Source organism: Vipera ursinii (genome assembly GCF_947247035.1).
Source record: "Vipera ursinii genome assembly, chromosome: 3".
Taxonomy (NCBI): Eukaryota; Metazoa; Chordata; class Lepidosauria; order Squamata; family Viperidae; genus Vipera; species Vipera ursinii.
The window spans coordinates 92858056-92883621 of record NC_139516.1 but is presented as its reverse complement, the minus strand read 5'-3'; the positions used below and the strand labels follow the sequence as shown (position 1 = coordinate 92883621).

Genomic DNA, 25566 nt, shown 5'->3' with positions numbered 1-25566 from the left:
CCTTCAAAAGTCTGTAAAGCAAAAGAAAGTTGAAGAAAGATAATAAGCACAGCTAAGGTTTCGCTTAGTGACTGTTTCATTTAATGATCAAATTGTGGGTCCCCATTATGGTAAATAAAGAAGGACTATCTGTAGTACTGATACAACTTTTTGGTGGATTGTCTTTAGAATTATTTCTATTGCATTGTAGATCTAATTTTCTTTTCTCCTTTGAAAAACAAATCATTTTTTTCTTCTTTAAAAATGAAATCAAAACTCAACATGCAAATCAAAATTCCCAACCCAGGATGTTCTTGAGCATTTAAATTTACAGAATTCTCAGTGATCCTTATACCAGTTTGGGAATTGTAGGAGTTGAAGTTTACACATCTGGAGGACAGGCTTGGCAAGACTATTGCAGATGTAGAATCTCCCAGATGCTTAGATTTCAGGGCATTTTTTTTAATTCCTTACAGGTAATAAGTCTAGCCTCATGTGTGATCATGTGAATAAACCAGAGCATACATTTGAAGTGTCACCCAACACAAAGTACACATGCAATTCAACTATTCATGGTGAATCAATAAATCGTACAGTTAAGTTAACAACAGACTATGGAAGTGAGTATCCCACCATGATTTTCTTATGCTTTGTTACTTACTACTTACTGAATTTTCCCCAAAACTAAATATTTCTGAATGTATTTAAACAGGAAGAGGTATGTGTAGTGATCCTGATAACTGATATTTGGTAAGGTATATCAGACTATAATGCTAAATCATCAAAGTTCATTATAAGCAGCTAGGTCCGTAGGGAAACTGGAGGCATAGTTCACAGGTGTGGCTATTCTCCCCAGTTTGCATTTTAGTCTTACTGGCCAACATCTGAATAATTTTAATGGAAAGTAACTGAACTGATTCAGACCCTGAAAAGATTTTTCGGAACTAATGGATCAGACTGAAGGATCGCATCTCTGGTGCATACAGTATGCTTAGAATTCTGTGAATGTTGCATACAGTATGCTTAGAATTCTGTGAATGTTTCCATACAATGAATGCTGTGGAGATCCTGTAGAGACATCATAGATATCTGGAAAAGCATGGCTTTACTTTTGCCTGGCTAACTGCAGTCCAACCAAGTTTTATAATTATGTTGGAAGACTTTATAATTAAAGCCCTCTGACTAAAGCATAGGATGATTTTGGTAAAGATAAATTATTTGGTGGTCCTCACAGAGTAATGAGATTAAAGAGAATTAATACAAGATCAACAGTTTGTGATTTCCTCCCATTGTAGGTAACTGCTTTAAAAAAGTTACTTCTTTTCAGGACCAACAAAAGCATGCATATTAAGTGCAAATATGCATTTAAAATTACTTTTAATTTGGCCCAAAGATTTTAAAGAATTTTTGCCATTGTCATCTAAAAAAATCACTTATAATACTTAAGACCTTATTGGATTTTTATTCCTTTTTTCCTTTCTTCCATTCTTTTTGTCTGAGGGCAACAGTATAAATATGATTGGCTGATCTTAAGAGCATTAGTAATGTCAAAGCTTTAGATTAGATTAGGAAAATCTTGGGAAAAGACAATGGCAACTCAGTGCTATTATTTGCTACTGAGAATATTAGATGGATATATCTATAGCATCATAAGACATAACCTTAATTAACAAGAAAATTGTACCTTACTTGGAGAATGCAGGTCATTTGTATTTTGATTTTCTAAAATCTTCAATAACTTGGAGATTCTGTTGTTATAAATACTCTCCCTCTGCACACAGATCTCAGGATAATTGCTCATATTTACTTCCCTGTGCCAGATTTAGCACGGGATGTGTTGACTTTTCATCTCATCCCATCAGAAGTCATTGGGAATTATTAACTGCTCTTATAATCACCAACAAAAATTGCAATTGATTAGAAATGATGAAAGTTTATTTTTCATTGTTTATGGGCCCAACTAGCAGGAGATTCTGGAGACCAATATGTGATTTCTAAAGAGATGTACTTTGTGGAAAGAGGAATTTAGTACACTTACAGTACATGCCACTCAACTCTCAAGAGATATTATCACCATACATCGTGTCCTGAATAAATATCACCTCTGGGGCAAGTAGAAGTTTTGTAAAAGTAGAGTTGGAGAAGTGGTTGGTCTATGTGGGTAGTTGATTAACTCCACATAGGACTTGCTGGTCTTGTATTCTTACTCTGTTTGAAGTTGATAAACATTTCTAAGGCCTGAAATTTCTGACATTTTCTAGAAATACACAATGTTGCAAAAGTGCACAATCTACTGCTGGACACTGGTTCTATTTCCCTTCCGTAAAGTCATGGTTTATATTGCTCATATTCTATTTATTGTTGTCATACCCCAGATATCATTATTTTGTCATTGCTTGATTTTCTGTTATTTTTTCTATCAGTACCAGACCCACCTAAAAACTGTTTATCAGACTCAACTGCAGAAAATATAACAGTTACTTGGAGTGCACCAAAAAACCAGAGAAATGGCCCTATTCATGGTTATAACATCAACATACGCAATACAAAAACTGGTGGTATGTATGTATACTAATAATACTGCTACTATTGCTATGTACTACCGATATATATTTCCAATTGTTTGAAAACACCTACTCATGCATTTTCAGGATTTTTAAAAAATATTTTCAAAATTTTCTGGATGGATCATTATAAAAACCTTGACAAGTAGCTACTCTTGTTCGCTTCTTCTTCTAGTAATAGATTTACTCTGTTGAATATGAATAACACAGTTAATTTCAAGGATATATTCAGAGTAATTTTCTAATCTCGATCACTAACACTGAAAATAGTTTGATTTTGTATTGACTCCTTCAAACTGAAGTTCTCCTTTCTGTAGATCTCAATGTATCTTCACAGTATCATCCCAGTTTCAATTAGCAGACAGGCATGGCAGATATTGGTGGAGGACAGTGGTTACTCCTCAGCCACTTCTTCTGGACCTCAAATTATTCCTTTTCTCTTGGAGGGAAGGGCAGTAGATGCCACTCAACCAGTACTACATCTCAGATATCTTGGCAGTTTGTACACAGCTTATACATTGTGTCAATGCAGTATAAAAGTCAGTTGCCACTCTAGTTCATATTGATATATTGAACAGATAGAGATGTCAACATGTCCTTCATTGCAAAATATTCCTAGCCCATTTCACTTGAGGCCATGTGAAATTTTGAACAAATTTTGTTCAAAAGGTTTCCTTTAGCCATCATGACTTCCTGTTTTTCTTGCGAAAAAAGGACAACATTTGAACAAAGGAGTGGACTGAAATATTAAGAGAGATTATTTTTAATTCCAAGTAAAGTTCTATCACATAGACCAATGTAGAAATAAAGGCAGTATTGTTGCTGGGAGTTCAGCAGAGGGAAAGAGCAGGAAATTATCTGTCCATCCATTCATCCTTGTATCCATCCATCCATCCATCCATCTTTGCATCCATCCATCCATCTATCCATCTTTGCATCCATCCATCTTTGCATCCATCCATCCATCCATCCATCCATCCATCCATCCATCCATCCACTTCCCTTAGGAGACTATTTTTTTTCTATGTCGGAAGTACTGAAGTACTTCTGCGGCCAAAGGATTTGCTGGTGAGATCACTGTTGCCTGGGAATGCCCAGTTGGGGGCTGGGTCTTGAGCCAACCAATTGTCAGACCAGTGTTCTACCCTCATGAGCAACTGTGCTCCTTAGGAGACTAATTTCCCCAAGTAGATAGATAGGCAGATGATAGATAGAGCTAGAATTTATTGAAATTGGATTCTCCCATCTTCCAAGTTCCAGAACTAAGTCATATAGTACTTGTGTGTAATTTACACACATTTGAAGTGAACAATTTATTATCTGAAACAAAAAAACTTTGTAAACTGCAATAAATATTCTGAGGTAAAAATCAATTGAGGATAAATTAATCAAAACAAAGTATTATTCTGAAATTTGGTAAGAAATTTGTTTAGTTTGCAATGGAAAGTATCTAACTAACTCATATTAATGTAGAACCTAGTTAGGTAATATTCAAATTCCACCATTTTACAGTTTTCTAATTTAATATATATATATATTAGAGAAAATATGTGTTTGTAAAAACAATCTTCATAACTGCATTGTTAAAGAAAATTGCAAAAACTGTAATATGCAAAATTGCAAATGAAATGGATGTGTTTGGAAAAAGTATACATCAAAATACATAGAAACCTTAGTGCAAACTACTTCTTCTTCTTCTTCTTCTTCTTCTTCTTCTTCTTCTTCTTCTTCTTCTTCTTCTTCTTCTTCTTCTTCTTCTTCTTCTTCTTCTTTTAAATAGATCTCAGTTTGGCAAATGAAAGTTGCTGGATTCAGAAAAAATAAGAAATCAAATTTGATATGTTCATTCATCCATCTTTATTTTGGCAATTTTAATGGGCTTCCTTTTATGAAAATAAGTGCCAATAATTATTTCTGAATTTGTGTCTGTACCAACATTATTTATATTTGAATGTATTTATGCTTTTAACATTTCCAGAAAATCTAGGTACTATTAAAGAAAAGAATCGCATGCAATATACAAGGATCAGTTTAAAACCTTACACAAAATATGAAATGAGAATATGGGCATATACAGAAATAAAAAATCACCTACAACTTGAGGGGAAAGCCTGTATTGTGTCTAATATGACTCAGCCAACAAGTAAGTTGTGAATATTTAATTGTAAATATTTAAATTTAGTTGTGAATATTTAATTGGGGGCTAAGGTTATAGCAACAATATATAATATTAGTATTATTTATTAAATTTATATGTTATTTGACTCCCAGCGACTCTGGATGGTTATATATAAAAAGTGCCATCATGTGTATTCTACATGTGTACAAATGAGGCACAGAACTCAGGACTGTTGGCTGAACAACCAGGGCCAGCAGCTGCAGGACTACTAGAAGAAAAGGTATTTTTTTTATCCCATTTATATCCCGCCCTTCTCCGAAGACTCAGGGCGGCTTACAATCTAAGAAGCACAAATCAATAGCCTTCATTCTATGTATATGCCTGCTTATTAGGTCTTTCGGGGGCCCCCAAGTGGCATTTTTACAAAGTCAGCTTATTGCCCCCAACAATCTGGGTCCTCATTTTACCTACCTTGGAAGGATGGAAGGCTGAGTCAACCTTGAGCCTGGTGGGACTCGAACTTGCACTAATTGCAGGCAGCTGGTATTACTTAAGGAGGCATTAGCCCACTGCTCCACCAAGGTAAAGGTTTCCCCTCTCCAGTTGTGTCCGATTCTAGGGGGAGGAGCTCCTTCTGTTTCTTAGCCAGCAGAAGAAGCCAGCATTGTCTGAAAATGTTTCTGTGGTCATGTCGCCAGCATAACTATATGCCAAGGTGCAGAGACCACTGTTATCTTCCCACTTAAGTGGAACCTATTTATCTACTTGCATATCCATGCTTTCAAACTGTTAGGTGAGGAGGAGCTGGGGCAAGTAATGTGAACTCAGGATCAGCACTTAGGTCTCAAACCTGGGCTGTTAGCTTTCCAGCTGATAAGCTCATCATCTTTAACCATGGACCCATTGCGTCCCAAAAGGGGTTTACTTGTTGCAAATATGCAAAGATTGAAAACAAAGCAATAATTAAGATGATGATATTATCCATTCAGTTGTGTTTGACTCTCAGGGACTCTATGGGTCAGATCTCTTCACATCTTTTGGTCTTGCACTACTTCTTTGAGTTTTTCTATGCTCTGGCTGGTGTCAGCTTTGACAGTGTCCAGTCATTATGTTATTTGACAACCTGGTTTCCTTTCACCCAACATAATTCCTTTCTCCAGTAAATTACCCCATATGACATGGCCAAAGTAAGTGAGACACAGTTTTGTGATTCTTGCCAGAAGTACCTCAGACTGTTGAAGCAAATAAGAAGGAGTCGGCAGTAGCAGCAGTTAGCATTGCTACTGAATCATTTCCATTCCCAAACCAGGCACTTCTTCATTGCTTTTGCTTCGGAAAAAACAAAGTTCTCTAACTAAAAAAAGAAGAATTGAAACAAAGAGTAACTAAACATCTAGAACAGCACAAAAACAACAAAATTAGATTGGCTACATTGAGGCTTCTTCCAAAGAAACAACTAGCCCAAGTATTAAAAGATACCAATACTGTATGAAATTTAAACACCAGCTCACAGCAAGAAACAAATGAACTAATATACAGCATGACTGAGGTTATAATTGAATACCTGAGATCCAAAACTAACAAAGAAGAAAAAAAGCCCCAAATCACCAAATTGGAAAATAAGATCAGCAAGCTAAGATTAGATGAAGGCAAACTAAAACAGATAAAAGAAAAGAAGCTGGAGGACAAGAAGATGAAAGAATACCTCATCAAGAAATACTACTTAGAAACAAGGAAGATTAAGGAAGCACTGTAAATAATAAAGCAGCAAATAAAAACTATAGTCAAGAAGATCAGCAATATCAATATCAAATTGCACACGATAGGCAAAATCTCCAATTTCATTAAATCAAAAATATTTTTAGCAATTCATCAAAGGAGAGTCTGCATTGAAATCAGTCAACCCCTGACAAAAAGAAACAGTGCAGTTTTGGGTGCAGCTATGGATCAATCCAAAACAATACAAGAATGCAGCTTAGATAAAGGAGGCGGAATAGAATAAAAAAGAGCTGAAATGAAAGAACTTATAATTACACCATAAATGGTGGAGAAAAGGGCAAGGAAGTTCAAGAACTGTTCAGCACCAGATAAAAATGAACTGCATGGTTTTTGGTTGAAACATCTGATTGGTCTATATTTACTTATTGCCAAACAGTTTAATAACATATTGCCAGAAGGTGAAGTTGAGGATTGGTTAACATCTGGCAAAATCTACCTGATAATGAAAGGTCCAACAAAATGGGCAGCACCAGGCAACTACAGGCCAATTATCTGCTTACCAACAACTTTCAAATTGCTAACTGGTGTTGTAGCTGATGAAATCCAACAGCGCTTAGTTGGAACCATGCTCTTTCTGCGTAGGCAGAAAGGAAACTGCCCAAACAACAGAAGAACAAAAGATCAGTTCCTAGTTGACAAGTTTTGGATAATTGTAAGAAAAAAAAGACCAACGTGAATGTAGCTTGGGTTGATTACAATAAGGTGCTCAACTCCCTGCTAAGTGATTAGATAATCAAGTGCCTAGAAATAACAGGACTCAGTAAAAACATCAGAAACTTTGTGAAAAGATTAATGGCACAGTGGAAGACACAGTTGCTGATCAAGAGTGATAAACTGGGAGATGTTAATACGAAGAGAGGAAACTTTCAAGGTAACTCATTACTATTATCTGTGATTGCACTGATTCCTCTGTCAACAGTACTGAACAAGTCAGGCTCTGGCTATAAAATATTTTTTTAAAAAAACCTGGTAGACCAGCCCACCTCCTTAACATGGATAATCTTGAAGCTGTATGGAAAAACATAATTACTGCTCATTGCTGTTCATATACACAGCCAGGATATCGCAATGGAGTTTGGACTAGACAAATGTTCCATCCTCATCATCAATGGGGAAAAAATAGTGAAAACAGAAGGAATCAAGATGCCATATGGAAATAATTTAAAGAGTCTTGATGAAGACATTCATTATAAAGTCTGATTAGAGGACATGGAAGAGAGCAGAATAAAAGAGAAAGAACTAGAGAAAAATCACAAAAGACAAAGGCCATCAAATACAAATAGAATGACTGGCAAAAGAAAACAACTATAGTAGCAGTAGTAGTAAGCGTCTTGGGTGCAATCTCAAAACATCTGGAGCATTATTTAAATACCACTGGCATTGACCAAATCACAATCAATCAATTGCAAAAGTTTTACTTGAAACAACTTACATACTTTAATGATAACTTTAATATTACGAAACAACTTTTGCTTATCCCAGGTCCTTGGGAAAGACTGGATGGGTGTATGAAAAACATCTAATCTGTCCTAAACAGCTGTCAGACTATGCAACCAACCCCAATAATATAATTTTTATTGCTAATCACAGTGCAGAAATGCAATTTCAAAGTATAATCAAGGCACTGAACACATGCTTTGATCCAAGGCTTGGAGACCCTATTTGGAACCAATTAAGTAGCTTGTCTGATTCTGTTGTTTCCATCAAGGTGGTAGAGGTGGGACTTTACATTGTGAATTGTTAACTGTGGATTTTTAATGTATGCCACCTGGAGTCACTATGTGTGAGTTGAGCAATAGCAGTAGCAATAGCACTTAGATTTATATACAGCTTTATAGTGCTTTCCAGCACTCTAAGTGATTTAGAAAGTCAACATATTTCAGTTTTTTCTTTTTAATAAATTTATAGACATTTCTAAAATTCTGTTTTCACTTTGACATCACGGGGTACTAAATGTAGATTAATGAGAAAAAAATGAATTTCAACAATTGTAGAATCAGGCTGCAGCATAACAAAATTGACAAAAGTGAAGGGAGTCAGAATACTTTCTGAATGTGCTGTATGTAGCATCTAGCATATATAATTAATATAGGTAGCACCAGGCCTTTTTTTGTCATAGAACGCTCAGAACGGAGTTCCGGCACCTTTTTTGGATGGAACCTTATAGGATAAGCAAGGTGGGTTGTATGACATGTGTGATACACCGGCACCTTTTTCTTTTACAAAAAAAGCACTGGGTAGCACCAAGGAGAGTATATTTTATGTACAGATAGTCCTTGTTTAGCAACTGCCTTATATAGTGACCATTTGTAAATGTGACAGTACAGATAATCCTCAACTTACAACAGTTCATTTAGTGACCATTCAAAGTTACAACAATTTGAAAAAAGTGACTTATGATCATTTTTCACACTTACGACCATTGCAGCATCCCCATGGTCACATGACCAGAAGTTCAGATGCTTGGCAACTGGTTTATACTTATGATGGTTGCAGTGTCCTGGGGTCACGTGATCTCCTTTTGTGGACTTCTGACAAGCAAAGTCAAGGGGGGAAGCCAGATTCACTTACCAAATATGATACTTACTTAATAAATACAATGATTCACTTAACAACTGTAGCAAGAAAAGTTTTCTAATGGGGCAAAACTCACTTAACAAATGTCTCAGCAACAAAAAATTTAGACTCAGTTGTGGTTATAACTTGAGGACTACCTATAATAAACAGTAGTAAAAAATATCATTTCCCAACCAATGCACACATTTAGGACAACCAAAAATATCTGGTGTAAAACTGATTATGGCTTGGTCAGTTTCAGGCATCTTGAAGGTCAGAATAGAGCTGGAAGGGACCTTGGAGGACTTCTAGTGCAGCCCTCTGCTCAAGCAGGAGACCTGCTTTCAATGTGCCCCGCAAATGGGCATCTAAACCCGGAGGCTTTCAGGGGCCGGGATAGCGTCAAGCCGAGACTTGCGCTCACTGCCAGGCAGAGGCGGCCTGGGGAGACTTTCGCCCAACAAGCGGTCGGAAGGAGAACGGAAGAGCTGAGCTTAGCCGGGTTTGCCCCCTCCTCCCCTTGACCCCCCTCCCCACCGCCCCATTCCTAACCATTCCTAACTCCAGGATTCTAATCAACTAATTAAGGTCACAGAGCTGACCTTGTTAATTGTGGTTAGCACTTTTTATGGAAATGCTGCACTGCAGAGAAAAACAACTCAAAAAGATATACAGGTAGTCTATGACTTACGACTACAATTGAGCCAAAAATTTCTGTTGCTAAGTGAGACATTCGTTAAGTGAGTTTTGCCTCATTTGACGACCTTTCTTGCCTCAGTTGTTAAGTGAATCACTGCAGTTGATAAGTTAGTAACCTAGTTGTTAAGTGAATTTGGCTTCCCCCATTGACTTTGCTTGTCAGAAGGCCAAGCGTCTGAATTTTGATCACATGATCACAGGGCCTGCTTCAAAGGTGGTAATTTTGAGAAATGGCCATAAGTCACTTTTTTCATTGCCATTGTAACATTCAGCAGTCACTAAAGGAACTGTTTTAAGTTGAGGACTATCTGTAGCTTGTTTAAGCAATCTCTCTGACCTGCAAGGGAGCAAAAAAAGAAAAAAGGTCAAAGGACACTGTACAAAAGAACTTTATTTGAATGAAAGAGCAGCAACCAGTGAATTTTGCAGCATCCATCGCTGCCTTTCTCTTAATTGCGTCTTCAGTTAGTGACCATTTTGCTTAAGAACTGATTGCAGTCATTAAACAGGGACTACCTGAAATTGTTGGAGCATTCTGATTCCTATACTCTTAGTGCTGCTTATTTTCTTTTAATGAAAACCATTTTAATTTTCAACAGAACCAAGTCCTTTGAAAAACTTTGACTTAATCCTATCCAACGATGGAAACAATATCGTAGAGGTTTTTTGTATGGGGCCAGATGAATTAAATGGACCCCACAAGCGCTATATTTTAAAATGGGATGGTGGTGGTGAAAAGAACAGCAGCAACTGCAAATTCAAAGTGGACAAGCTTTCTTTTTTGAAAACGTACACTTTTACAGTAAGTTGCATTGTTCTAAACTTGAGACTGAGATATTTCACCTTTTCCCCCTGAAATACAGTCTATCATCTATCTATCTATCTATCTATCTATCTATCTATCTATCTATCTATCTATCTATCTATCTATCTATCTATCTCTATCTATCTATCTATCTATCTATCTATCTATCTATCTATCTATCTATCTATCTCATCAGTAAAGTCAAGGTTTTGAGATAATAATAAATTAAGTTGATGTTCTGAATCAGTCCTTCAACCAGGCTAATGGTTGGATGAGGGCTGACATGCAGACAAGCTGAAAACACTGTTTATGCTTGGCTAATCTGATGATTAAATTCAGGATACAATGTTCTGGAGTGGATTGCTTCAGAATTATAGGAGCAATAGTTAGCAGTAATTGGATCTATCATTGTCATTAGTGGTTGCCAATTGACAAGTGTTTTCAAGGACCAAATGTATCTTTTATCCCTTTGGTCAGATGTGGTAACTACAACCTTATCTGGTCAGGGGCACCCTGCAGCAATTTTAAATAGAACTAAATTGAATACAGTCAAATTGCTAATTGAAATAATAAATTAATTAACAGCCAAGCATCCTTAGCCATTTCCTCAGAATTAAGTCAACATAACCCTAACCCTGGCACTGAACTCTTGGGCAGCTGTTCCTTACAACGTCCCTTAAGACATATATATTCTTGATGAAGGTTTCCTAAGATATGGCTTTCATAGAAAATTTTAGAAGATTTATGTAACAGTTCATTTTTGTAGCATTTCAAATCTCTAAATTTATTGTTTCTTCTTCTTGCCAGGTATTGGTTTCCAATGGGCATTACTTTTCAGAGCCAATATCGAAAGAAATAACCACCAAGTGTATGTTAACATTTTAAAAGTTCCTTTTAATTTGCTGATTAGTTTAATTTGCATACTGAAAACACAAGATAATAACAACAAAACGTTGACATTTCTTTGTTTCCTTTCATTTCTTTCTACAGATGATACTAAAGCTGTCATTGGATTTTTGGCGTTCCTGATTATTGTAACAGTTTTGGCTTTACTTCTTGTCCTGTATAAAATATATATCCTTAACAGAAAGAACACAAGGTAGCTTTGTAAAATGCATTATTTTGCTCTCCTAAGTGTGTATGACAACGATAGGAAAATGGCACCCTGGTCTGTCCCATTACTATCACTGTAAATTGCACTGCAGAAAAACACAGAAAATTTTACACAAAATTATAGAAAGAATTTTTCATTATTATCACAATTACTGACAGTTGCATTCAAGACAAAAACCAATGCCTTCCAGATTTTTTTTAATAAAGATTTTATTAATTTTCTCTTACATACATATATGAATTTTTCAACCAGCATGCTGTCTGGATTCAAAAAATCGCTAATGCATATTCGGTTCCTAATCCTTGATTCTTTCCTTTAGCTATTTGTACAATGCATCCTAGATTTGGTAATATTCTGCTCATTCCAATATTTTTTTGATTATTTCTTCCTCTGGTGGTAGCTCTTCATTTTTCCAATATTGCGTGAAGACTATTCTTGCTGCTGTTGTGACATGTAGAATCAAATATAAGCTTTGTTTATTAATCTTTTCTGGCATTATACCTAATAAGAAAAGTTCAGGTTTAAATTCAACATGTTCTCCCAATAGTTTTTCTAACCAAGCATGTAGCTTTTTCCAATAAACCTTTGCTTTGCCACATGTCCACCAAACATGATAATACGTGCCTGAGTTATGTTTACATTTCCAGCATCTGTTTGACATATTTTTAAACATTTTTGCTAGTCTTGCTGGAATGCCTTCCAGATTTTAACTAGCTACACTTAAATTCCCCCTCCCCTCAGTTGATTGATTTCTTCTGATTTTATGGAAGTTCATTGTCACTCTGATTTTCTGAGGGGTATAGTTTTATAGTAGGGACGCAGTGGCTCAGTGGGTTGGGACGCTGAGCTTGTCGATCAGAAGGTCGGCAGTTTGGTGGGTCAAATCCCAAGTGCCACGTAACAGAGTGAGCGCCTGTTACTCGTCCCAGCTTCTGCCAACCTAGCAGTTCGAAAGCACGTAAAAAATGCAAGTAGAAAAATAGGGACCACTACAGTGGGAAGGTAACAGCATTCCGTGCGCCTTTGGCGTCTAGTCATGCCGGCCACATGACCATGGAAACGTCCTTGGACAAGCGCTGGCTCTTTGGCTTTGAAACGGAGATGAGCACCGGCCCCTAGAGTCGGAAACGACTAGCACACATGTGCGGGGGAACCTTTACCTTTACCTTTACTTTATAGTTTTATAGTAGTCCTCAATTTACAGTCACAATTGGGACCAGAATCTATGGTGCAAAACAAGGTGGTTGTTAAATGAATGAATGAATGAACCTTTATTGTCAAAGTACAACCATGTATACATTAAGATTGGCTGAGCCTCCCTTCATGCCCCCCCACACAACTCACAGTGACAACAAACCCTCCATCTTATTACACAATGTGAGCTAATTGCACAACACACTGGCCATGCAAGTCAATCATACATAAAATTTATAAAGTTATTTCCCGTTCAAGAGCCTAACAAGCCCTGGATAAAAGCTGTTCTTCAGCCTGTTGGTATTGCTGGCTATACTCCTATATCTCCTAGATGAGTTGCACCTAATTTTATGACCTTTTTTTGCTATGGTTGTTAAGTGTATCATTGCAGAAGTGAATCACTACAGTTGTTAAATAAAACACACAGTCATTAACTTCCCCCACTGACTTTGTTTGCTGGAAGCCAACTGGGAAGTTCTCAAATGGTGATCACACGTGACCCCATGGCACATACATGCTGGTTGCCAAGTGTCTAAATTTTGATCACGTGACCATGAGGATGCTACAATGGTTGTGAGTGCAAGGACCAGTCATAACTCATTTTTTTCCAGTGCTGTTGGAACTTCAAACAGTCACTAAACAAATGTTTGAAGTTGAGGACTACCTGTACTAATATTTTGGCCTTCTTAATTTAGAATTTATTTCTCTTTAATATTATTTGCAATCTCTTTTTAGCATTTTAAGTAACGTTTATGTACTTCATTCATTTATTTGCCTTTTTTTGGTTTTTATTCTCCTTGGAACTTGATAATTTTATTTATACACGCACATACACACACACACACACACACACACACCATCGGTCAATGAACATAATGAACCTGTACTTATATTGAAAATTTAGAAAGATGCTGATTGAATGGTTCCATTCCAACCATCAAGTTTTCTTCCAGGAGATGACCTTTCATTTTCCTGTCCTTTTTGTTTCCTGTCCTTTTTCCCAATAAGCACCAGGTTTCTGTGTATTTATTATGTACATGAAATATATAGACCTTCCTCCCAATTCAAGATAGCTCTTGAATTAAGTGCACTGCCTCAACACAATCGTCATATGTAAGGTTTTGTGGGTTCAAACCTTGGTAAAAGGATCTGAGCCATGCATTGAAGCTATGTCTGTCTTAGGATCTGCAAATAGAGTGAAACCAGTTTCAAGTGGTCTCCAGGGGAATCAGTTAATGACATAACGCCAGGGTAACATAGATCAGGAATATGTTCAGTTGTATGTCAGGGAGTGAGGCTGTCCTCAAGTTTAGCTTAAAAATGTGGCATTTGAAATAGTTCTTAACAGTGCTTTTTTTGTAAAAGAAAAAGGTGCCGGAACTCACACATGTCATACAACCCGCCTTGCCTACTCTACAAGGTTCCATCCAAAAAAGGTGCCGGAACTCCGTTCTGAGCGTTCTATGACAAAAAAAGCCCTGGTTCTTAATATGTATCAGGGGAGCACACTCTGCTGTTCTGGGTCTTAAATGAGCAGGAAGGGAACTTGCTCTCTTTCAAAGGTGGAGTAGCAGAATTGGAAAAAATGCTTAATGTGTTCACATTCTGATCACACCAGTGTACTAAAAGGTCTTGAAAAATAGTAATATTTTGTTCTCAGCATTCAGTCATATCTCTTGATATTTTTTGCAGAGATGAAGAAGAAGGAGTAAGTCTTGTAACCAGAGGTAAATATTTAATTCTAGGTCCCTTGAAATAGTTCTACGAAAGTTTTTTTCCCTAGGGATTCCATTGCTACATGGAATTCTCTACCTTGATGAGTTTTCCTGGCCTACTTCTGAACTAAGATAGAATAAAGAGAAGCCCTAAGCGCACTGTTGTCTCTTTCATCATCCTTTCCTACATCAGTGAATACATGGCCTATATCAATGGAATCAGCGCACACTCGTTATTATTGTAAAAATAACAGTGAAAAGTGGCAGCCACTCTTTATTTTATTTAGCTTATTCTCTCTCTTTTGTCCAGAAATGAACTTTTAGCTTTATTATGATGTCATTTTGAGCAGTGAATTTAAACTTTATTCAGCATAATTTTATATTTCTTTAGAGCCTTTTCAAGAGTTTCTAATACAAAGAATACATATGCTAAAACACTGTTTATCTTTGCAAATGAGGACCAACTTCAATAAAACATAAAAACCATCTTGCTCTAATTCAGGCTCAATTGTAAATAGAATATGGCCTGATTAGCATCACAAAAAAACATACAATATGTGGAAAAAGACTAATTCTTTCCTGATCCTTAATCAAAACAAATTTCTAAGCCCTTTTTCCTACATAGGGATTTTTTAAAAAGAAAAAAATGCAATTAACACCACTGAAGTATATTAAAAACAGTATCTACAAGTAATATCCATGTATAATTTTTTTTTTCTTGCAAAAAAGCAATAATTACAAGAAAATGTATGCTGCCTTCATTTCAGTGTTCTCAATCTTGGCAAATTTAAGGATCCTAAAAAGGGAAGGTGGAAAAACTGTTGTAATAAATTGCAATTGCATGGTCGTATTAGTTTTCAGGGGATGTTTTATTCACCTCTCCACTGTTACTGTGAAAGTTTAAATGGATTTGCCAGAAATGAATTAAATGCCCTTGAATTGAATAATCTGGGGGTAGGTTTTAAAGCTTAGCTCATTGAGATCAGGCAGTAAACCCATTCAATAATTTTGACACATGTTCCCAAGCACGTATTGAATTACTGTTTCATTATACATATCAGAAGCTTATCTGGAAGTGTTTCTACTTTTAAAGATGATGAAAGATACATGAAGAACATAGACCCAATTCCTGCAGAGTTATTATGGGAGACTTATAAGAGAAAAATAGCAGATGAAGGAAGGCTGTTTCTGGATGAATTTCAGGTTAGTATCTGTTCTGTAGTGGGTGCCCCGTGTAATGATCAGGAGACAGCAGACGGGGTTTATCTCTTTATTGAATACAAGATGGAACTGAGTCCTTCTTCCCCAGGTGCCCTCTTATAGCTTTTCCCCATCCCCTCAGTCAGCCAATCCGCTGGCTCTATTTTCCCGCCAGACAGGTGACACCCAACCTGGTGTCCTACTTTTCCCGCCGGACAGGTGAACCAATCGGTCGCCTAGAGGTGGAGCTCTTGCTTCACAATCAGGAGGCTGTGAGTTCAATCCTAGGTAGCAGCATATATTTCTTTCTGGGCGCAATGAGTAATTGTCTGCTGCAAACTCTGCAGAGGTGTCAGGAAGGCATCTGTCCAGTAAACGCTTAGTTCCAATCAGTCGCCCTGACTGTACCCCAAAGCAAGGGATTGCAGCGTCATAAAAAAATCCCCTTCCTTTCAATATCAGGGAGATTAGATTAAATATGTCTGAATAGGGCTATACAGTAACAGTCTCTTTATAATAATCTGAAGTATGTATATAAATATGAAGACAAGCGCCTTTATGTCTCTATTCAGATTACATTATTTATTTAATAGGCCTCAATTATTGTGTTTTAGGCTTATTTAGAAATATATCCTGCTGAATTATTTGGGTCTTATGCTAAACAAAATGGAACTAGAAAACTGGAATCAGAATAGCTGCCCAAAAACAACAACAACCCCAAACAGGGATTCAGGAGCTCACACTCTTTCTCTGAATTTGTTTTTTACCTGAGGTTTTTTGCTCAGATGGATATTGTCTTTTGCAGAGCATTCCCAGAGTCTTCAGTAAATACCCTATAAAAGAAGCACGCAAGACTTTTAACCAGAACAAAAACCGCTACATCGATATCCTCCCCTGTAAGCACATCACGCAAACGTGAACTTTTCAAGTTGTTGTCTCCCCTACCTGCTTTCAAAAATTACAAACTGACAATATTGATTGATATTCTTGATCTTGATTTTTGTTTCCATATGAAAAGACGATTACAATCGTGTGGAGCTTGCCTCAAGCCCTGGGGAGCAGGGATACGACTACATAAATGCAAGCTATATTGATGTGAGTGACTTTCATTTGAAATGTGCAAAAACATAGCCAGACATTGTTTATCATCTTCTAACTCTTATATATGACTTTCTATCATAGGGTTTCAAAGAAATGAGAAAATACATTGCTGCACAAGGTTTGTATTAGCCTTCTGACATTGAATTGCACATAGAAATGAATTAATACAATCATTGCTACCTCTATTGTCTCTGATTAGACCGCCAAGCAGAATTGGTGGCCCCTTTCATACCATAAAACAAATTGGTATGTACCTGTATAGCTGTGGAAGTTTCCTTCCCATTCTACATCATGACATGCTCAACCATTATTCTTTCTATCCTAGAGAGCAACGCATTCCTTATGTGCCTAAGAACATGCAGTTATATCTTCTTTGCTTTGTTCCTTTTATGTTCTGGGCAAATTGCAACTTTTAAAATGAAAGTTGCTTCCAGGCAAAATAATAAACTTTTAAGTTCCATGTTTACCTTTAGCTGGTTCACGGTAGCCATCACTAGGGATTAATTTATTTCAGTTCCATATATTGTACAAAGATAATGAAATATCATGTATCTAATGAACTGTCAGATTGGGAAAAAAAACCAAGTTTAGTTGGTTCTTGTTAAACATCTCTAAGGATTTATTTGTTTGTTTGTTTGTTTGTTTGAATTTGTTATGGCCCCCATTCCAACAGGCTCGTGGTAACTTACAAAGTCCAGAAAACAATTAAAATAGTTTAATTTTTTTTTAAAAAAACCCAAGACACCTAAAATTCACACTTTGTTTGTTTAATTTTTTTTTAAAAACACATTCAGTTTAGTAGCAATTAATAACAAATATTTTATTTTACCAATAAAAGAGAATATTTGTAGCTCAGGATTGAAATGAGGGATCCTTGGTGCATTCTGAGCTTGGTTCAGCTCAGAGACCACCAAGGGCCCTTCATATTTTATTTTAATTTATTTTTTTCCACTTGAAGTATGGAGTATGTATTCATACTTACTTTATACTCCTAATGAAATATATGTGTGTTTTTATTTATTTATTTATTTATTTTATTGAATTTGTATACCGCCCTATTCCCGTAGGACTCGGCGGTTTACAGGGCAGTTAGAACCATGAAATACAAAAATTAAAATCAAAATCAATTAAAACAATTAAATTAAATTCAAGCCCCAAAAGTAAATCTAAAACCCAATTAAATTAACAACCCCACAGTCTGGACCAAACAGCTCAAAGAGCCAGGTTTTCAGGTCCCGGAGAAATGAGCGAAGGTCAGGGGCAGTCCTAAGTTCTGTGGGGAGTTGGTTCCATAGGTCAGGCACACCCACAGAGAACGCCCTTCCCCTGGGAATAACCCACCAGCATTCATTAACCGGCGGTACCCTGAGAAGGCCCTCCCTGTGGGGGCACACAGGACGAAGGGAACTTGATGCCGGCAGCAGGTGTTCCCTTAGATAGTCCAGACCCAAGCCATTTAGGGCTTTATAGGTCATTACCAGCACCTTGAATCTCACCCGGAGGGCAACCGGAAGCCAATGCAGCTCGCGGAGAAGAGGTGTTACATGGGAGAATTCGCGTGGCTGAATTCTGCACCAGTTGAAGCCTCCGAGTGGTCCTCAAGGGCAGCCCCATGTAGAGGGCATTGCAGTAGTCTAACCGGGAGGTCACAAGTGTATGAGTGACTGTGTGTAGGGCATCTCAGTCCAGATAGGCCGCAACTGGTGCAACAGGCGAATCTGGGCAAAGGCCCCCCTGGTCACGGCTCCTATATGATCTTCAAAACTGAGCTGTGAATCCAGGAGGATGCCCAAGTTGCGAGCCCTATCAACGGGGGGTAACACCTCATCCCCTATTGCTAATGATGGAGAAAACTGGTCAGCCCGAGATGACGGTATGAACAGCCACTCAGTCTTGGCAGGATTGAGACAAAGCCTGTTTCTCCCCATCCAAACCCGGACCGCCTCTAGGCAACGGGACATCACGGCGAGGGCATCACTGGGTTGGTTAGGGGTAGAAAGAAAAAGTTGGGTATCATCAGCGTACTGGTGATACCCCACCCCGAAACCACGAATGAGCTCACCCAGTGGCTTCATGTAGATGTTGAACAGGAGGGGAGAGAGGACCGACCCCTGAGGGACTCCACAAACGAGAGATCTCGGGGTGGACCTCTGTCCTCCCATCAACACCGACTGCAAGCGGCCCAGGAGGCAGGAGAACCACCGTAAAACAGTGCCCCCCACTCCCAACCCCCTGAGACGCCGCAGTGTGTGTGTGTGTGTGTGTGTGTGTGTGTGTGTGTACATGTTTGTTTGTGTCTGTGTGTGTGTGTGTATGGAGTATGTACAAATAATACAATATCTGAAAGAGACAACCTAAACAGAATTCTTTTGTTGCATATAATTTCTGTTATAGAAAAACTCAATGTTTGCAATAAACAGTGGGTTTACCTTGGGTTTTATTGAAATGTTGGTTTCTAGGTTACTGTTGATAAATGTCATTTCATCTTTTTAATTTCTGTTCTTTAATTAGAAATAAATATATTTGGTTAAAATAAATGGAATTGATTGAAAACAGTATAAAACAAATAAACAAGAAGAAAAAATATCAAATTAGAAATAAAGCAATATTAGAGACAAACACCAACTGATTGGACTCTTGTAAATAAAATTAAATTCATGTGTGTGTGTATTAATGAAAATTCCTTCTAAAACATACAGAATTAATAAATGATTATTATTAAAATATACAAAAATGCATGAATATATGAATATTTGCACGTATGTTTCCACCGTGCTACTTCAATTTGGAGAAAGTTATATTCTGCTAACCACAGAAGAAAAGAACACTTTTGCAAGTATTCATGCTGCGGGAAAAACAATTACAAACCAGTGAAGCAATGAGATGCAATTTATTTAGGGCTGGAGAAAGGCAAACTGTGATATTACAGTTGACAAATTAGCCCATCCCTAATTATTACCTTGAAATGTTTCACGTGATCAAAGTACCGTAATATTTTTGTCAGGTCCCAAGGAAGAGACAATAGATGATTTCTGGAGAATGATCTGGGAACAAAAAGCAACCATTGTTGTCATGGTGACTCGCTGTGAGGAAGGCAGCAAGGTGAGAGAAAAATATCCATTGTGTGATTTATTAGTTCCTTTACTTGGGGGAAAAAAAACCCACTTTTAAACCACCCATTATTCCAGTGTGTCAATGGCTATTGAAAGTGAAAGTTGACGTAATTGGCTTAGCTGATTAATTTAATAGGAAACGTCTTTGCTATAAAGACGTACATAATGGCCTTGAGGTTTAGCACTTTGCCTTTTGTTTTATTAATTGTATTCTAAGCAAATTAATCTGTTTCAATTAAAAGTTGGTTACAGAACTAGAATGGGAGAAACAAGAGTAGAAAATAGCTCTTACCTATGCTAATGTTAAGCCTATGCTGGTCTATGCCCATAAAAAAGATTCACTTTGATATGAATGTTAAACTTATTTTGAACTGCTGCCATTTTTTTCTGGTAAGACCTGTTTGTTATTCATGCTACCTGGAAGGAATAAAAGTGAACAACCACTTTCTTCACCCAGCTTTGGCCAAGCTTGACATGCAGCATACAACCATCGAGCAATAGCAATAGCACTTAGACTTAGATGCCGCTTCACGGTGCTTTACAGCCTTCTCTAAGTGGTTTGCAGAGTCAGCATATTTTCCCCCACAATCTGGGTCCTCATTTTACCGACTTTGGAAGGCTGGAAGGCTGAGTCAACCTTGAGCCAGTCAGGATCGAACTGCTGGCAGCAGGCAGAAGTAGCCTGCAATACTGCATTCTAACCACTGTGCTACCAGGGCTCTTTTTAATCTAAATATATTTTGCGCTAGTTCATTGCGTAAAAGTGTCTTTAGAGTGATATACCCAATAACAAAGACAAACTGAAAATCTACCCAACTGATTAGCAATAAAGCAGAAAGTGTACATTCCATCCTGCTAAAATAATTGAGCATCTTTGTATTTCCATAGATCAAATGTGCCAAGTACTGGCCAACAATGGAGGCAGAGACTGCATCTTATGGGGACATTATAGTAAGCATAAATGAATGCGAAGTGTGTCCAGATTACATAATTCAGAAGCTGCACATCAACCATGTAAGTAAGAACACCAAAACTTGTAACAATTTGTTCAATAATTGTAGAAAGTAAGGGAGATGACCTTGGCAGAATATGCAAGAACTCTACCTAGGCAAAGAGGATTGAAACATTCGTGAGGTACTGAGAAACAAGATAATATCTGGAAAGAATTCAAGCAAATGCCTTCCTGATTTACTGGAGTATAAGAAGAAGATCTGCAAGATTCTGTTATTATAGCCTACATCAATATAAGCTATAGTTTTTGTTTTCCTGTGGAGTTGATTTTCTCTCTGGTCTTCCTAATAGGGTTGACAGAAGTAGATACTTGTCTATGAGACATTTCATGTAATATCCAGATGATAGTTATAATATCCAAATGCCTAGAATCATGAGATGAACCAGTGGTTTATTGATTCATGTCTCATTTTCTTTTCCATATTTTTGCCCTACCTCTGGCCTATGTCAGACTAATCAATGATTGCTACATGGAATTTTTGATGTTTAACTGACATTAAACTGACTTTTTTTCTAGAGAAGAGATAAGTCATCAGGGAGAGATGTGACCCACATTCAGTTTACAAGCTGGCCAGATCATGGGGTACCCGATGATCCCCATCTTCTGCTCAAGCTGCGCCGCCGAGTCAATACTTTAAGCAACTTTTTTAGTGGCCCAATAGTAGTCCATTGCAGGTAAAATAAGTTTTCCTCAATAAGCTTGTACTTAATTGATCTTCCTTTACATATCCAGTTACATGATACTGATAAAAGCTGCATACTGATACGAATGCACAATCTTTACTAAACAATTGAAGCAATATATTTGCTTAACTTTACTTAACAATTTAAACAATAAAAGGAATATTATCAATGTGTAATGAGAGGAATAACTTTATCAAACATCAAACTCTCTGTGAGTTGAATTGAACTGATTTAAGAACAAATCTTGCATATTTCCCATCTGTCAATCTTAACAGCAGTAACTTGAATGATGCTTATTGTATTTTTTTAAATTTATGATTATGACAGTGCTGGTGTAGGACGCACTGGAACCTATATTGGGATTGATGCAATGCTGGAAGCATTAGAAGCTGAAGGACGAGTTGATGTATACGGGTATATTGTAAAGTTACGACGTCAGCGATGCCTCATGGTTCAAGTGGAGGTATATTTAAAGAGTTTGATTAATTAGCACTGCCTTTCTGTAATGTATGAAATAATTCTCACCTTTGTTATATCATGATATTTTATTTCACCTGCCTACAACTGTAAAGATTTCTGCAACAATCACCCTAAAATTCAAAGGGACTAAAAAAACTCTTTAAAACAGAAAACTCTTTAAAAACAGAGTTCCTATATGCTCCCTTTATAACATATATGCTATGGGAGTTTTAAATAATTTCATTTCAAATACAATATATTACTTTATGCAATGCTGAACTGATTCAATTACCAGTCCCATTTTTGCTGCAACTTTCCATTTCCTCCATTTACAAAATCTGCAATCCTTGGACCCATTAGGCACAGTACATCTTGATCCACCATGCTTTGGTTGAATATGTCCAGTTTGGCGAAACAGAAGTCTTTGTTTCAGAACTTCCCAACTATCTCAGTCAGCTAAAGAAAAAGGATTCTCCCAATGATCCATCTCTGCTAGAAGCTGAATTTCAGGTAAATAGGATTTTTTTGTCTGGACGTACAGAGACAGCCAGTTTGGTCTAGTGGTTTAGGCACCAGACATGAAAGCAAGAAACCATGAGTTCAAGTTCCACCTTAGCCTTGAAAGCAGGCTGGGTGACTTTAGAGCAGTCACTCTTTTCTCAGCCTAATCCACTTCACAGGGAGAATATGAGGAACGATATGTTCACTGGCTTGAGTGAAAATTTGTGAAAATAATAATGATGGGATATAAATAAATGAGGCAATGCAGTGGCTTAATGGTTAAGATGCTGGGCTTGTCGGCTAGAAAGCCAGCAGCCCAGGTTCGAGACTTGAGCGCCTTGTAATGGGTGAGTTTCCGTCCTCACCTCACTCCAGCTCCTGCCCATATAGCAGTTTGAAAGCATGCAAATGCAAGTAGATAAATAGGTACCAATTCGGTGGGAAGGTAACAGCACTTCATGACCTTGAAACGATGAACACTGTTTCCTATAGTCAGCAATGATTAGTAGAGTAAAGTCCATAGGGACACCTTTTTAAAAAATAAATGAATGAATAAAATAAAATAAATACAGCAAATGACTGCTAAACTAACACTTTAATTTTAAGCAGGGGTGGGAATGTTAATACTCTGTGTCATTGCCAATTGGTTTCTGGTCACTTTAGTTGATTGCCATTTAAAATTAAGTAAACACAGTATAGTGGTGAGATACAGTTTAGGATTTCTGCTGAATTATAACTTTTCTTTTGTACATCTGTTTTTTTAGCGACTGCCTTTATACAGGAACTGGCAGAATCAGAAAGCTGGTAGAAAAGAAGAAAACAGACAGAAAAACCGGAGTTCCACAGTAATTCCATGTGAGTATTGCAAAGGGAAATCTGCAAATAACATATTCTGAGTTTTATTGTTCTAAAGGATCCATGAAATTTTTAAAAAAATAACATTAAATTTTAAAACAATTTTTGAGAACTTTTATAACAAACTGCATGGAAACTTTCTTTTTACATCTCCTGCTACTGTGAGAAGCCACACATTTCTCCAAGTAATTTGCAAAAATATTAGCTTTTGCCTCAGTCATCTAAGCAATACAATCAATTTTTTTTGGGGGGGAAATCAAGAAATATAAGATGAAAGAATGCACTTTTAGTTCCTTTGTAATTTTACACCTACCTCCAAGTCTTCCTTATCACCTTTATTTGTTAATTAATTTTATATCCACTTTTCATAAGGACTCAAAATGTTGTACAGGTTTTTTCCTCCTCCTGGTTTTTCCCCATAGTAACAACCCTGTGAGATAGGTTGGGTTAAGAAGAGTAACTGGCCCAAAGTTACTCAGTGAATTTCCATGGCTAAGGACAAACCACGACTTGGGTTTCCCCAGTGCCTATCCTTCTGGCTTCCTCATAGACTTGTGGGAAGCAATCAGAGCAATGACTTCATGTGACAACTGCTGACCACGGCAATGTGACCGCTTGGCAGTGCTGAAGTGGGCACAACATTTCAAATTTCAATTCTTTGAGTGTAATGATCCTAGATTTTAGATATATTCTGTACGTTCGCCCATTTGAGGTTCCTTGGTTCAAAAACTGTTGCCTTATAGTGCACTATTTCACCCAGTTGAAGGTTACAAATAGACAGACCTAAGAGCTTTAGTAGTGTATAGATAAATTAACATCAACATTTTAAAATTCACATGGAAACCCAGGAGGAACCAGTTCAGAGCTTACAAGACAGATACTAATAAGCTATGCTGTGGTGGCACAGTGGTTAGAATGCAGTACTGCAGGCTACTTCTGCTGCCTGTGGGCTGCCAGCAGTTTTGGCAGTTCGAAACTCACTGGCTCAAGGTTGGCTCAGCCTTTCATCCTTCCAAGGTCAGTAAAATGAGAACCCAGATTGTTGGGGGCAATATGCTGACTCTGTAAACTGTTTAGAAAGGGCTGTAAAGCACTGTGAAGTGGTATATAAGTCTAAGTGCTCTTGCTATGCTGACCCTTGTTTGCCAGCAAGTGGGTTGCTTCTTTTGTCCCCAATGAAAGTGTGCATTTTCTGAAGTAGCCCAATAAAACTGAGTGGTCTTATTTAGTGGTCAAGGAATGATGATTGACTGCTGTAGAAGACAAAAGAGAGAGAGAGAGAGAGAGAGAGAGAGAGAGAGAGAGAGAGAGAGAGAGAGAGAGAGAGTCAAGCAGGCATGGCTGCCATCTTTAACACCAGTGAAGATCCAGCTTGTGTGTGATTAACAGGACTGTTAAGCTGCCATAGCTCGTATGGTGGTTTATGAATAACTGAGATGTGCTATTAACATCTATGAAGCTATTTGTCTTGTATGTTCTGACTTTCTTGTTGTACAGATGATTACAACAGAGTGTTATTCAAACATGAAGAAGAAGGGAGCAGAGAGAGTGAACTTGATGCCGATTCTTCTGAGGAGGACAGTGATTGTGAAGAGGAACCCAATAAATATATCAATGCTTCCTTTGTACCGGTATGTGTACTTGATTCATGTTGTCTTTGAAGTTATTTTCCAACTTTTTTAAAAAAAACATTTAAAGAAAATGTTTCATGACACAGAAACCTAAAATGTCCTTAAAAGATTTATTTGCATCAACGTAAAAAATATTTGATTTCTTTCCCCGCCTACTTTCAATGGATATTATTATTGTTAGCACATGGCATTGTTACAGTAGCCAAGAGACCACGATGTTGTTGTAGAATAGTAGTTTGGTTTGCCAAGATACCAGCCTGTTATAGGACATGCTTGCACACTTCCCAAAGTATGCCACAGAAGGGCAAGATGGCTTCCCACCAGAGAGAAAGACAAGCAGCTCCTCCTGCAGTGTAACCCAAGGCCCTCTCCCTTCCTGGAGTTGCCTCAGAAATGGGTGATGCAACCGGGAAGGTTCAGAGCAATCAGGAATCTGCACAGAGCACCAGCTCGTCTTCCCACCGAAATGGACAGAAGCTGAGGCGAG

At 37.5% G+C, this 25566-nt stretch overlaps 1 protein-coding gene across 4 annotated transcripts in view; it reads left to right on the top strand.

Annotated features, from left to right (window-relative positions):
- The window catches only part of PTPRC (protein tyrosine phosphatase receptor type C), an 87908-nt gene that overhangs the window by 52204 nt on the left and 10138 nt on the right, over window positions 1-25566 (top strand). For all 4 annotated transcript variants that reach the window (XR_014492134.1, XM_083359775.1, XM_083359777.1 and 1 more), the window contains 18 exons: window positions 456-599; window positions 2403-2537; window positions 4522-4686; window positions 10296-10498; window positions 11309-11369; window positions 11492-11600; window positions 14502-14536; window positions 15618-15727; window positions 16530-16620; window positions 16743-16819; window positions 16907-16943; window positions 19830-19927; window positions 20827-20952; window positions 21467-21624; window positions 21961-22096; window positions 22453-22602; window positions 23358-23448; window positions 24946-25079. Coding sequence is in view for 3 of the 4 variants with exons in the window: in XM_083359775.1 (XP_083215901.1) it covers window positions 456-599; window positions 2403-2537; window positions 4522-4686; window positions 10296-10498; window positions 11309-11369; window positions 11492-11600; window positions 14502-14536; window positions 15618-15727; window positions 16530-16620; window positions 16743-16819; window positions 16907-16943; window positions 19830-19927; window positions 20827-20952; window positions 21467-21624; window positions 21961-22096; window positions 22453-22602; window positions 23358-23448; window positions 24946-25079 (2060 nt within the window). In the remaining variant the exon portion in view is untranslated. The remainder of the gene's footprint in view (window positions 1-455; window positions 600-2402; window positions 2538-4521; window positions 4687-10295; window positions 10499-11308; window positions 11370-11491; window positions 11601-14501; window positions 14537-15617; window positions 15728-16529; window positions 16621-16742; window positions 16820-16906; window positions 16944-19829; window positions 19928-20826; window positions 20953-21466; window positions 21625-21960; window positions 22097-22452; window positions 22603-23357; window positions 23449-24945; window positions 25080-25566) is intronic.